Source organism: Myripristis murdjan, chromosome 22 (genome assembly GCF_902150065.1).
Source record: "Myripristis murdjan chromosome 22, fMyrMur1.1, whole genome shotgun sequence".
Taxonomy (NCBI): domain Eukaryota; kingdom Metazoa; phylum Chordata; class Actinopteri; order Holocentriformes; family Holocentridae; genus Myripristis; species Myripristis murdjan.
This window is the reverse complement of record NC_044001.1, coordinates 9,673,989-9,686,890: the sequence shown is the minus strand read 5'-3', so window position 1 is coordinate 9,686,890 and position 12,902 is coordinate 9,673,989. Positions and strand designations below refer to the sequence as shown.

At 43.9% G+C, this 12,902-nt stretch overlaps 1 protein-coding gene across 1 annotated transcript; it reads left to right on the top strand.

Annotated features, from left to right (window-relative positions):
- The first annotated feature begins 388 nt into the window (after nt 1-388).
- LOC115354475 (piggyBac transposable element-derived protein 4-like) lies at nt 389-12,660 on the top strand. The gene is made up of 3 exons (XM_030044870.1): nt 389-627; nt 724-1,005; nt 12,606-12,660. Exons 1-3 carry the CDS (start codon nt 389-391, stop codon nt 12,658-12,660), a joined length of 576 nt encoding a protein of 191 aa, XP_029900730.1.
- Nucleotides 12,661-12,902: the final 242 nt, after the last annotated feature.

The following is a 12,902-nucleotide window of genomic DNA, read 5'->3' as shown; positions in this document are numbered from 1 at the left end:
AAGGTTTGCTGTGATGAGAGTAAGTGACATCAAGTCATGTTTTGATCTGTTTTTGCCATTGTCAATTAAAAAAATCATCATTGATATGACAAACATTGAAGGAAAAAAAGTCCACAAAGACATGTGGCATGACATTGATGAGAAATACCTGGATGCCTTCATTGGTATTGTTCTTCTTGCTGGAGTGTACAGATCCAGGAATGAGGCCACAGAGAGTCTCTGGAATGCGTCGACAGGCAGGGATATTTTCCGGGCAACAATGTCACTTCAGTCTTTTCTCAGGCTAACAACAGTCATCAGGTTTGACAAGAGAGACGTCAGAGTAAGATCTGACAAGCTTGCTCCCATCAGGGATGTCTGGGAGAAATGGGTGCAGCGCCTTCCACTGATGTTCAACCCAGGGCCAGAAGTCACAGTAGATGAACGTTTACTCCATTTCCGTGGAAAATGCCCCTTCCGGCAATACATGCCCAGTAAGCCAGGCAAATACGGCATAAAAATCTGGGCAGCCTGTGATGCAAGAACCAGCTATGCATGGAATCTGCAGATTTACACAGGCAAAGATGCAAGCGGCATCCCTGAAAAAAAACAAGGAAAACGTGTAGTCCTCGATATGGCTACTGGACTGCAGGGTCACAACATCACTTGTGACAATTTTTTTACCAGCTATGAACTTGGACAAGAACTTCTCAGGAGGAAACTCACCATGGTGGGCACAATAAGAAAAAACAAAACTGAGCTGCCCGCTGAAATGTTGGAGATGAAGGACAGGGATCCACTTTCCTCAAAGTTTGTTTTTACAGACACCACCACACTTGTTTCCTACTGTCCAAGAAAAGGCCGAAATGTGATGCTGATGTCCACTCGTCACAAAGATGCAGCTGTGTCATCAGAAAAAGACAAAAAGCCCATAATCATCCTGGACTACAACAAAAACAAAGGAGGAGTGGACACCCTGGACAAGCTGACTGCCACCTACACTTGCCAGCGAATGACCTGGAGATGGTCAATGGTTGTGTTTTACAACATCCTCGATGTGTCTGCATACAACGCATTTGTGTTGTGGACCCACACTCACAAAGAGTGGAACTCAAACAAAAAAAACAAGCGGAGATTGTTTCTTCAGGAGCTAGGAAGTTCACTTGTCAAGGCGCACATTGAGCAAAGGGAACGGGTGCCCCGAGACCCAGGCGCTGCAGCCTTGGTCAGACAGATACAGAACCCACTGAGCCCTCCATCCACGCCAACACGAAGGGGATTAGTGCCAGTGTCCCCCATTGCCAGCCCTTCCTCAAAATCAACCACAGCAGCTGCAGCCACGACCCCAGAGAAACTACCTGACTCTAAAAGGAAGAGGTGTCAGGTCTGCCCTAGCAATATAGACAGAAAGACAAGCAAAGTGTGCTATAAATGCAAAAAATATCTCTGCAAAGAACACACTTGCTTTGTCCATTTTTGCCACAAATGCATCTAAACACACACGCATACACATGCATGTTCTTTTTTATGGAACTAGTACTTGATTTCTGTAGGTTTGATTTGCTTGATTGGTTGTTGTTTGTTTGACCTTGCAAATCTACATTTTGTATTATTACCAGTTCTGCTTTTCATTTTGTATTTGTATTAAAGTTCTACCTTTTAAAAAAAGAGTTGTTTTGAAAATTTTTTATTTTTTTATTTTTGAAAATTTTTATACTGAAAACGAGGGGTATGCCATCAAAAGAAAGGCCCAGGGGGCAACAACAAAAATATTAAAACCAATCTTTTGATGGATAAGGAAGCCTAAGGTAAGAAACAAATTGGATGATAAATAGTTATTTTTAGGGTATTTTATGGCTGATTTAAGACACGGGTCAAAACCGACCCATTAAAGATAAGATACATAAGAGATAGTAACAGAAAGCTAACACGAGAGGTTAAGAGGAGGTAATAACACCAGTATGCTCTCTGATGTTGTTGACTCGAACCTTGGCTTATTTGTTGTTTCTGGACAAATATAGTTTGAAATTATGGTTAAAATTCAAATTCCAAGCTACATCACTCAATCTAACAAGTGAGAATTCACAATAGCTGCAACCACATATGCGTGTGCATCCACATGTACATGCATTTACACACACCAACTCACAAACAACTTGATCTCCACTGCAAATTTCAGCCTCATAGGTAGAAAGCTGCGGCTGCGGAGTGGACGCACCAAATCCAATGTGGACTCCTGCAAGGCTCTATGACAACCGGTTCATGAGTTATGAAAGAGGGTGTGGCTGAAGCTTCACCGCTCTGCAGAATCAAGTGATGCCTCCCATAAGACTCTAACACCACTCATTCATGAGTTATGAAAGGGGAGGTGACAAAATGGTGTGTGTGTGTGTGTGTGTGTGTGTGCGTGTATAGGCTGAATTATGCTTCCGCGTAGGAAGAGCGTACGGAGGTTGTGCGAAGCTTACGGGGGTTGTGCGACCGCCGCAGAGCCTTGCCGCGCACCTCCCAAAAATTGTAACTACGCGGACCCTACGCAGCCCCACAAGAGCTGTGATTGGTCCGCCGAAGTACATCATTTCCGGCATTTCGTTGCAACCGGCATCACAACATCCTGTTGTTGTGCCAGCCGGCAGCGCCATTTTTAAAACAACTGTTGTGTCTCGACTCATCGGTTGTGTTTGAAACCTTTGGAGAATGCTGGATCTCGCGGAAGAACGCCTGGCCGAGGAGGTGCGCAAGTACCCGCACCTATACGACTTGTCCTCTCGCCATTACCAAGACGTACAGAAGAGCAGCGACCATATGTCACAGAGTCTACGTTGGTGGGCGGAGAATTGCTCAGTGTGTTTCGCAGAGGTATGTTGGACACACACGCGCTGCGTACGAAATGCGTGCTTCGCACAACCTCCGCACGCTCTTCCTATGCGGAAGCATAATTCAGCCTTATGTCTTTCTATAAAATTTGTGTTACAAACATGTTACATGATTCCGCCTGTTCGTTTTAAGCCACTCCCACTTCCACACCCCCTTTTTTGCCCTTTAGCATGATCACAAACACACACCTTCACACAACGGTGGGGAAATTTTTGTAGTCCAACCGAACGACCGACCGACCGACCGACTGTTGGAGCGACAGAGCGAGCTAAAGAGCTGCTGGTCACATCTTAAAATGCAGTTTGAATTCAACTTCAGTGTGTGCATGCCAAATTCAAGCTCATGTAAATCAAATAGAAACTCTACAGGCACCTATCCATTTCCATATAATTTCCCCTTGAAATTGTTTTGGCTATTAATAACCATAGTCACAAGTATAGAGACTAATATTGGTAATATTACACCAAAGAACTCAATAAATGGTACTATAGCCCTCTATCTATATCTAATATGGCACTAACCTTGCTGTGGTTAGGGGTTTATCTGCTAATTGGGTTACTCACACCATAGACATGCACTCGTGGTTCTGTATGATGCTTTGGGGGAAAAAAATCACCCACTGAAGGGGCATATGTTATACTCTGTCCAACATTTCATCATCATCATCGACATCATCGATGGGACTATGCTTGATCTGAACACTGAATCCACCCACCTCTGAAATTCCTGCCCCATCTCAGCTCGTACAATCCCGGGGATTGGCACGTCACTGCCAGTAGGATCGGTGCCAAGGTCAAATGCAGCACACCCGAAGCGCCTTGTGGTAGCCCATTTATTCAGATGAGTGTCTATTCTTAGAGTTTGCAGAGCACCTGAGCTAATTTCTAGGTTTTGTCCTTCATCTGAAAGCACCACCATTGTCTCTGTCTCCACTTACCCAGTAGCTTGCCTTCTACTGCAGGGTCAAACAAGGAAAGCTAGAGTTGATTCATTAATAATTTCCATTGTGCTCAGCTTTTTTTCCAAAACAAAATGCATGTGGCTCCTCTGTCTTTTCGCAAGGAAATGATTTGTCTATTGTGTTATAGTTACGAATAAATAAACAAGAGCTCCGAGTCTTCTTTTATAATGACGCTGATGTTTATTCCAGCCTTGGCAAACTCCATTTAACTTGCTTTGGAGAAGTTGTCTTTACAACCTCAACTTGACTTTGTTTCTTTTTAACATTAATATTATGATCAGTGCTGTAGTGGTAAACTGGTGGGAACCGATCTCCTGCTGAGGCAAACAAATCCAAAACTACTATATTACTATATAACAGTATTATAAACTGATATTTTATTATTTTATTTTTTTTTAAAGACACCATATTTCCCTCTAACATGCTACATTGGTTTGATACTTCTTATTTCAAGTCTCCCTTCTTTTTAATTTTTTTATTTTTTTACCCTCCGCTATGGTCCTTGTGGTGAACTGCCCTGTTGGAATCACACACAGTACATGGTGTTACGTACAAAAAGAAAAGCAAACGTCGACCTGACCAGATTTTCCCTCAATACATCACCCTCACGACTGACAGGCAATATTGCCAACGCCAAATTAAGGCTGTGCTTAAAGTGATTTGAGCAGCGCATTTTGCTTGGAGCTTCACCCAAAGCGAAGTCGAAATGAAGAGAAGCCAACCAACACATTCCAGCGTGATAGAGACTTGAATCTACTGTAAAGAGAAAGAGAGAGAGTAAAAGAGAGAGTTAAAGAGAGAGAGAAGGGGGTGGGGTGCGGGATTTGGGGAAATGAAAGACAAAGTTTTGTACACAGCGGGGTGTATCATATATTAGGGCTGCGTTGAATTGAGCCCAGCGTCTTGAGTTGTAGCAGAGCACTGCTGGGGTCAGCACTTCTCTGCTGTGACCGAAGGAGCGTGAAATCTGGACGAGTGCACCCCTATCCCCCAAATCCTTCTATTGTCTAAAGGGAGGGAGAGGGGTAGACTTTCTGTGCCTGTGTGTGTGTGTTAGGGTTAGGGTTTGTATTTACAGATTCAGAAAAATGGGAAGGTGGAGATTTGAAATGAGGTGGATGCTGCATTAATAGTGGAAAAAAAAAAAGAAGGTGGCTTTCACTCTGGTCTTCTTTTAGTTTGTCACCGTTCTTGTTATTGTCAGTTTGTCCCCGTCCTTCACCCTCTGCTTCTAAATCCAAACTGCAGCCTATCTTTGAATGTAACGATATGTGGCAGGTCCAAAATGCAGCGCTGTGTTTGTGGCACTTACTTCAGAGCAGCTCAGCTGGAAACTACTGTAAAGTGGCAGAGGTGGAATCCAGAGAATTCTTTCTCTGCTCATTTGACATTTAATGAGCTGACCTGTTCTTTTTTTCTTTTACTGGAGAGAAAGCTATGCTGGTATTTCTACCGGACATGGGTCAAATACTCCCTGCAAGCCCCTGGTGTTTTTCAGCTTACTTAATCCCAGATGGGTGAGGTTCACTTTGGTGAACAAACACATACTTTTTGATTGTTTTACCTTTCTCGTGGTTTTCTGTAGCAACCCCCGCCTCTGAGGCTAAAACAAACCATTAAACATAATTTCTAGCACTGTTTGACACAGGCCTGATTGCAGGGAAGTTGTTTCAGTGTGCAAACTGGTGAGTATGAACTTTACTTTTTGGTTAAGGCAGCCTCTGTTGCTGACACAGTGGGCCAACTTATGAATAGACAGTCACAGTAAACAGCTATGTTGTGGTTTAGAGCTTAGTATCTCTTCATCTCTCTATGTTTTTCTGTCTGTCTCCATTTTATCATTCTCGCTTTCTCTTTTTTTTTTCACCCTTCATACGCTCTGTCTTTTTCCGCCACCACATCACACCAGCAGACCACAGCTCATGGTACCCGATACATCACGGCTAGACTGGCCCTTCTTATGTCTTCCAGAGGAAGTCCTTTGAAGGTCTGGGTCCGCCTCCCCAGAGATGGGTATGGAAATATTAGTTTTGGCTGCGACCATCAGCCTCTTAGAGATGTTCTCCCTCCATGGTTTGACCTTTTCAGATGTACAGTGTTACACCCACACACACTCGCAGGCCAGACCCTGAAACTGATGATGTATGCAGAGCCCGCCGCAGCAGATCACAGGTAGATAGACAAAGATGGTAAAAGCATCCTGGCATCAGATGCCATATATAGCGTCTATTCAAAGTAATACTACATTCAATGATGAATGGTTGAATTAATGAATGATGAGACACAAATGTCAGGGTCTAAAATGTATGGTGTGAGAGGTAAAACAGCTCTTAAAAGATCATAAAATAACTGAAATAAAAAATGAGAGAAAAAAAACATGCTGCATATAATTATGAGAACCCATTTTGCATTTATCACATTCCATTTTACTTTTTTTTTTTTTTTTTTTTTTTTGAGTGGTCAAATCGTCACGCATGACTGTGAACATTATCCCCTGTGGGACACCATAGGTGATTTGTGGGAACCTGTGACCTGTGGATTTTCCCAGTGCATTCTGGGTAAGAAAAATCAAGCAGTTTTTCATCAGAAAACAACCAGGCAGGCAGCCTAGAGCTGTAGAAAATTCTGGCACCATGCAGCCAGCATAGACGCTAAGCCACAGAAACCACTGCGTCAACAAAATCTAAATCAACCAATATCATTAAAAACTCCACAGTGAAGGGGTGAAAGGCGAGAGGGAATGACTTCAGCATCCTCTTCAATAATTAAGGCATCTGGGAAAGAAGTTAAAACATGCCTACATGGTTCAAATTGAGTGTTTCCTTGCCAATATGCCATGCATGTTTGATTTTCATATATTTCTATATAACCTCCCTATAAAAAGGACCAAAGGCCTTCCAGGCAAGCATCTGCTGTGCTGAAGTGCCCTTGAACCGACCAGCTACAGGTGTGTAGCTGAAGCTGACCTCAGAGCGAGCACCCTACAAGGTCTAGTGTGTCAGCGTTTCTGGCATCTTAAGAACAGCAAACCTAATGTAACTAAGGAAGAAGTGTCTAGTCATTCGGCATGCGACCCACAACAGCAAAACAGTAAACCTATAAAAGTCATCAGGTTTCATGTGCTCATAACTTGGAAAAGAGGCCTGCACATGTTGAAAATGAGACTGCGAGCTGAAAACAGTCTGTTTTTACGCAGAGGGATGGAGATCAACTGCGACGTGGTGTGGCGTCGCAAACTAAGATGAACGGCATGTTTTTCTGTCCATTGCTGGCTCAGTGACCTCTTGGCAAAATGGTCATTACATGGTTGTTATCGTGGTCACTTGCTCCTATTATAAAAGTGATAACTTTGCTCTGCTTACCTCTTAGATTCAATTGATTAGAGATGTACAGATTTAACCCTATAAAGCCTGAATTATGAAAGAATTGAACCCTTTATTTAGTCCTATAACAAAATATATATACAAAAAACAAATCAAAAAATATGTTATTACACAACCTTTCTGGTGTATGATATATGATATGTACTTGAAGTGCCAATGGTATGGTCCAGGGTGAACAGGGGAAGTGTTCAAAGGTATACAACAGTATTTTGGTCAAGTATTGATTAAACTGAAAACAAAAAAACGGAATTGAAAATGTGTATCATATATGATACAAATGGCTTTATAGGGTTAAAAGGCCCAGATTTGCTAAAAACCATTTGGGGTATTAAAACATTTTCAGTGTTCACAGTCAGCAGCAAGGTTTACCACTGGTTTAAGACAATCCTCTTGACCAATCAGGGGTTATGTCATGATTTTGACTTCCTTGTTCCTCAGAGGGGTTGCTGTGTCGTGGGACAGGTCTTACAGAGGAAAGAGGGTAACAAACTAATAAATGAATGAAGTGTTTTTCAGCCACACTTGGCCTTGCGCACGTTTCACGGGAATAGTTTGTATCGCTGTTGCATGAATAATCTTGTTCGCGATTGTGCTTCGTATCATCAAGGCCACACATCTATCACAACAGCCTGAGCCTGTAATGGCCGTATAGCTGTGGACGGCTGGAGGCTTGGACATGGGAAGGGTGATTCAGAGTGGGGCGGGGGGGGGTGGTAGCTGTGGGGGTTCGAGTGGTCTGGAAGGGGTTATGGCTGAGGGGGGAGGGTGGGGGTCTGTGGACTTGTGAAGGGATGACAATGGTCCTGCTGTGTGAGTGGAGGACTAAGGTGTGGGTGGGAGAGGAGGGTGTTTGGTGGTTGGTGGAAAGGGATTGGGAGGATAAGGGAGGTGGGGGGTGAAGGGAGGGGGGGGTGGCAGGGTCAGAAGGAGCCTATGGAAATGCAGATTGCCTCTTTGAATTCTATTGCCAGGCACGGCTTTGATGTGAGCAGAAAAAAAGAAGGGATTTCATACAGACTAACTTTCACCATGCCTCCCTCCGCTCCTTCCTCCTCCCGCCTTTAGTCCCCCACTGCTTCCCTCTCTCTCTCTCTCTCTCTCTCTCTCTCTCTCTCTCACTCTCTCTCTCTTTCTGTTTTTCTCTTTTCCTCTCTTTCTCTCTCGTTCGTATATCGTCAACTGACAAAACAAGCCCTCAGGCCTCTTTGCTTTTCACTGTTTTTGCACTCATCCACTTCCCATCCCTCTCTTTCTCTCTTCATGCGAGTTTCTAAGTTCTGTCCAGAGGACCTGAGCTCCCCCGGTGCCAGCGACACTAGGGACTCCATGCACACAGTCACACCTATGCGCACACACACACTTACAAAAGACACACACCAAAAGCTGCCCCGTTGCCTTGCTACACACACATGAGCTCCTCATGTGGTTCCTCATGCGCTCGAGACCTGTTGATTGGTCGGTTAATCCAGGCTGAATATAACACAATGCATTGTTTGTGATGGACAATATACTGTAACACCCCCGACCCCCCCTCCTTTACCCCCTCCATCTGATTCGAAACGCTTTCCCTCCTCACCCATCTCACCTCTTACCCCTTCTTTTCACCACAGACCTGCACTGCCGCTTAGGGCGAAGAGAAAAGAATATAAAAAAACGGAGGGAGTTAAGGTTTGGAGGTGGTCTGGAAAATGCAGAGTGGGCATATTGAAATACAGATAAAAGAAATAGGAGAGTGAATAGTGGACCATGCAGAAGCGGTTAGCTAATTAAATCTTTATACCTTCTTTCTCAGGAGAAGCTAATCTGGTGGGTGGGAGCCGGCCTGTCCCGCTTTAAAAGAGTTTTCAAAAAACTTTTCTTTTCTCGTTTCATGCATTCTATTCCTCAGCCCACCCCAGGTTTTCTTTACCCGCTGTATTTTTTTTTTCTTTAACTGGGTTTGATGGAAGATTGAGTGAGGTGGACAATGCAGAGCCTCATTATTAGGAAGAGGTTTGTGCAGAGATGCTGAGAGTAAGGAGAAAGAAAAGTAAATCACACAGTGAGAGCACTGGGGATTGAGAGGAGAGAGAATGCAGAGCTGCAGAACAGGAGTTTTATCTTACATTTGAATGTATGAATACAGCGGGTGGTGGGTCGGGTTGGGGGGTGGAATAACAAAAAAGGAGAGGAAGTGTGCTGTGAAGGCAGCAGTTAGTGGCCAGTCTTATGTAAGGAGGACACACAGAGACTGCACTTTTGTCTTCCTCCTGTTTCTGAGAGAAGGAGGAGGAGGAGGAGGGGAGCTGATGATCTGAGATCAGATGTTTCCTCCTGATAATAAGCAGCTGTGACGATCACTTCCAGACGCAGCCCGGGCTGTTTTAGCGGCGGGGCCAGAGGTTTGCGTCCCCGTGCCCTGACCCCCTGTCGCCATCCCTTCTTCTTCTTCCCTCTCTTTCCCTCGCTCTCCTCCCCCAAGCCCAGATTCAAACTTCAGTACTTCACTGCCATGTCAGTAGAAGTAAGAGGAAGTTGTAGTTGTAGAAGTAGTGCTGCTTAGAAAAGGAACAAAAAAAGTAAATATAACACACAGACACACATTCCTCCACCCAAACCTCACTCAACCCATTTACAACATCTTAAGAGACGAATAAATATATGTTTAAAAAAGATCAGTTAAAAAAGAATAAAGTGCATCTCCAAGTCCTTTTAACCACAAAATCTTAAAAATATTTTAATACTAAAACCATAAAAAATAATACACCTCCCCCTCTCCCTCCACCTCTCCTTTAGGCCTTTCTGTGCTCTGAAACGCAACCGAGAGGAAAGCCAAGTCAGGAGACTGTGAGGCCCAAATGCTATTTGCTAAATTAGATAATGGAGTCTGTCCACAATATTTAGGAGCAGCTCTTGTTGGAAGAACAATGCTGTGGTGTTTTGGGGCTGAGCACAAGTCATTCCTCCTGATTTGTCCTGGAGGTTGATGGTCACCAGTTCATGCATCCTTCTATCTATCTATCTATCTATCTATCTGTCTGTCTGTCTGTCTAAATTGAGAAATGAAACTGAACCACAATAACAAAATTCATTTACAGGGCATGAAGTAGCAGCTGTACAAGGGCTACATGGCTGAGGAATGCGTACACGAATACATATACTACCATATGAGTTACAGCTCACCAGGCACAAGTGGGCTCATTAAAAAAAGAGCATGAGAATAGAGAGAGGAAAAACAGAGACAGGTAGAGCGGGAGAGAGAATGAGTGAATATGAGGAGAGGGAAGAGTTAAGTCTATTTCCTGCAGGAGTATAAATTAAAAGCGTCTTGTAATCACATTGCAGGAATGCAGTCGGTGTACACTGTTAAACACTCCCTAAGCCCTGGCTCCACTTCACTCTCTCAGCACTGCACACAAAGGAGCCTTTGTTCTCGCTGCTCTTGAAAAGCAATGCTCAGTCACTCCCTCCCTCCCTCTTTACTCCCTCATTCTCTCTCTCTCTCTCTCTCTCTCTCTCTCTTTCTCCCTCTCTCTGACTGTTTCTGTCATTCTCCTTCTCTCCTCTCGCTCCTCTTCTCTCACTATCTGTTTCTTTCATTCACAGCCTCTTTTTCCTGCTATTCCTCCTCCCTCTCTTCCTCTCTCTCTCTCTCTCCCTCCTAGTTCTTCAGTCTCCCTCACTCTGACTTTTGGCTGGGACCTCTCAGCTTGTATAGCCAGAGGTATAACAGAGGTAACATGCGTGCACACCAACACAAATGCACAAACTCAATCATAATAGTCATTAGGTCCGCGGGCATTTCATGAACTCGGTCTAAACAAATCCACAGTGCCCTCAACATTACCAAAAAGAAAAAAAAAAAAAACCAACAAAACGGGATTTTTGTTTTTTTCAGAGTACACTTCCCTAAAGATTTCCTCTGCCCCCACCAACAGCTTTTTCTGGTTAACCGCACATTTACGGTAAGGAGCTGGAATGGGGTGTGGAGGGGGTCCTGCTCTGTTTCTCCACTCAGAGCCCCTCCACCCTGACAGAAAATATTTAGACACCAGATAGAGACACACGCAGGTACTACCCACCCGACATGGTGCACACACACACACACACACACACACACACACACAGACACAGAGTGCAATGGCGGCCCCTTGGGTGTGGAAATTGTTATGTTATCGACAATCTGGTCATTCGTGACAGGCTTATGAAATCTCCAAGCCCAAACTCATTACCTTGTCAGTATTTAGGTTAACAGGCTGCTCCTCCTCCTCCTCCTCCTCCATACATGCCCGCTATGCACACCTTCATGTGCTGATTGATATTTCCATTGACCAAGAAAAATAGGTAGGCCAACATGTGAGTTTTTTTTTTTTTTTTTTTTTTTTTCACACTGGAGGAACTTTGTTATCAAACTATAGATATCTGCAGTTTGAAAAATGAACCCCCCCAAAAAACTGAAATGAAAACATGCTCACAGTTACAGCAGGTAAGATGTTGCTTACAATAACGGTGACGTTCCAGAGGATGTAATCACATTTATTTTTGCAACAGCAAATAAGTGAGTATGGGAGCTGCTGGCGTTGTTTGTCCTTCCTCTTTGGTGTGTCAACATGGTTTACAGTAACGTGCTGGCCCGGACCCAAAACGCCAGATCTGACTGTTCTTTTACCTCATTGTTATCTTTTAACATTACAACCGCGATATAATACATGTGTCTGCATTCCACTCCAAGATGTTATTTATTTATTTATTTATTGAATTCTGTGTGGAAAACCATCCCACTCTTCAGCGACTCTAAAATACAGAGCTGCCAGTTGTGTAAGTGTCATCATACCACCAGGAATTTAGTCATTCATTAGCTTTTAAAAGGACTGTAATTTGTTTTTCAATACAGTCTTCTTTAGGGGAATACTTTGAAATGTTAGAGACCTATTTTTTTTTTTTTTTATATGGAAAACCCCTATATTTAAAGGATGGCAACTACAGAAATGGCCTTTTGAACTTGACTCTATTGAACCTTTGGTTGTGGATTGATGATTATATTAGGGAAACAGCATGCAAACAAACACACCTACTTGTCCTCTTGTAATCTAACTTAAATCTACAGCAAATAATAGCATATACCATATCATACTAAAAGCTCTGAGTCTACTGAACCTGAAGTTTGTTTAAACCCAGTGGCCTTTCAGACGGCGGGTTGGCTTCAGGCACCGAGGCTGAATAGGAGTGAAACAGGAAGGTTTCGATTGTTTGATGCCTGCCGGCGTGCCCTCGAACAAGGCACGGCACCCCAAACTGGTCTCAGAGGGGGCAGATTATGTGTGTGCATATAAACAAGATATGCAAAAAGACAAATCACAGTTGCCTGGTGTTGAAAAGCCACTAAGGTAATCATCATCTTTCGTCTTCTCCTTGTTCTTTTCCAGGTCGAGCGTGCCCGGTCCTGCCTGCCTGCAGTCAAGTCACACTGAGAGGACCTGAGGCGTGAAGTGGAATCACGTCCATCAAGTCTTATCAAACCTGTCACAAGGACTTCTGACGCAAGACGCCCTTGCACAATCATCTCCTGACAGATGACACACATGCACACACACACACACAACACGGCACAACCCTGCAGCATGCGGCAACCCGTCTGGCCTTCCCTTCCCAGCCACTTTGTTTCGCTCTCTGCAAAGACACAAACACACACCTATGCACACACACACACACACACACACACA

What these genes read in the sequence shown, in the direction of transcription:
- LOC115354475 (XM_030044870.1), top strand. Translation starts at nt 389, where the DNA reads ATGTTCAACCCAGGGCCAGAAGTCACAGTAGATGAACGTTTACTCCAT. An exon ending in CTCGATATGGCTACTGGACT is followed by an intron (nt 628 to 723) that starts GCAGGGTCACAA and finishes GGGCACAATAAG; the next exon opens with AAAAAACAAAACTGAGCTGC. An exon ending in CAGCGAATGACCTGGAGATG is followed by an intron (nt 1,006 to 12,605) that starts GTCAATGGTTGT and finishes GTTCTTTTCCAG; the next exon opens with GTCGAGCGTGCCCGGTCCTG.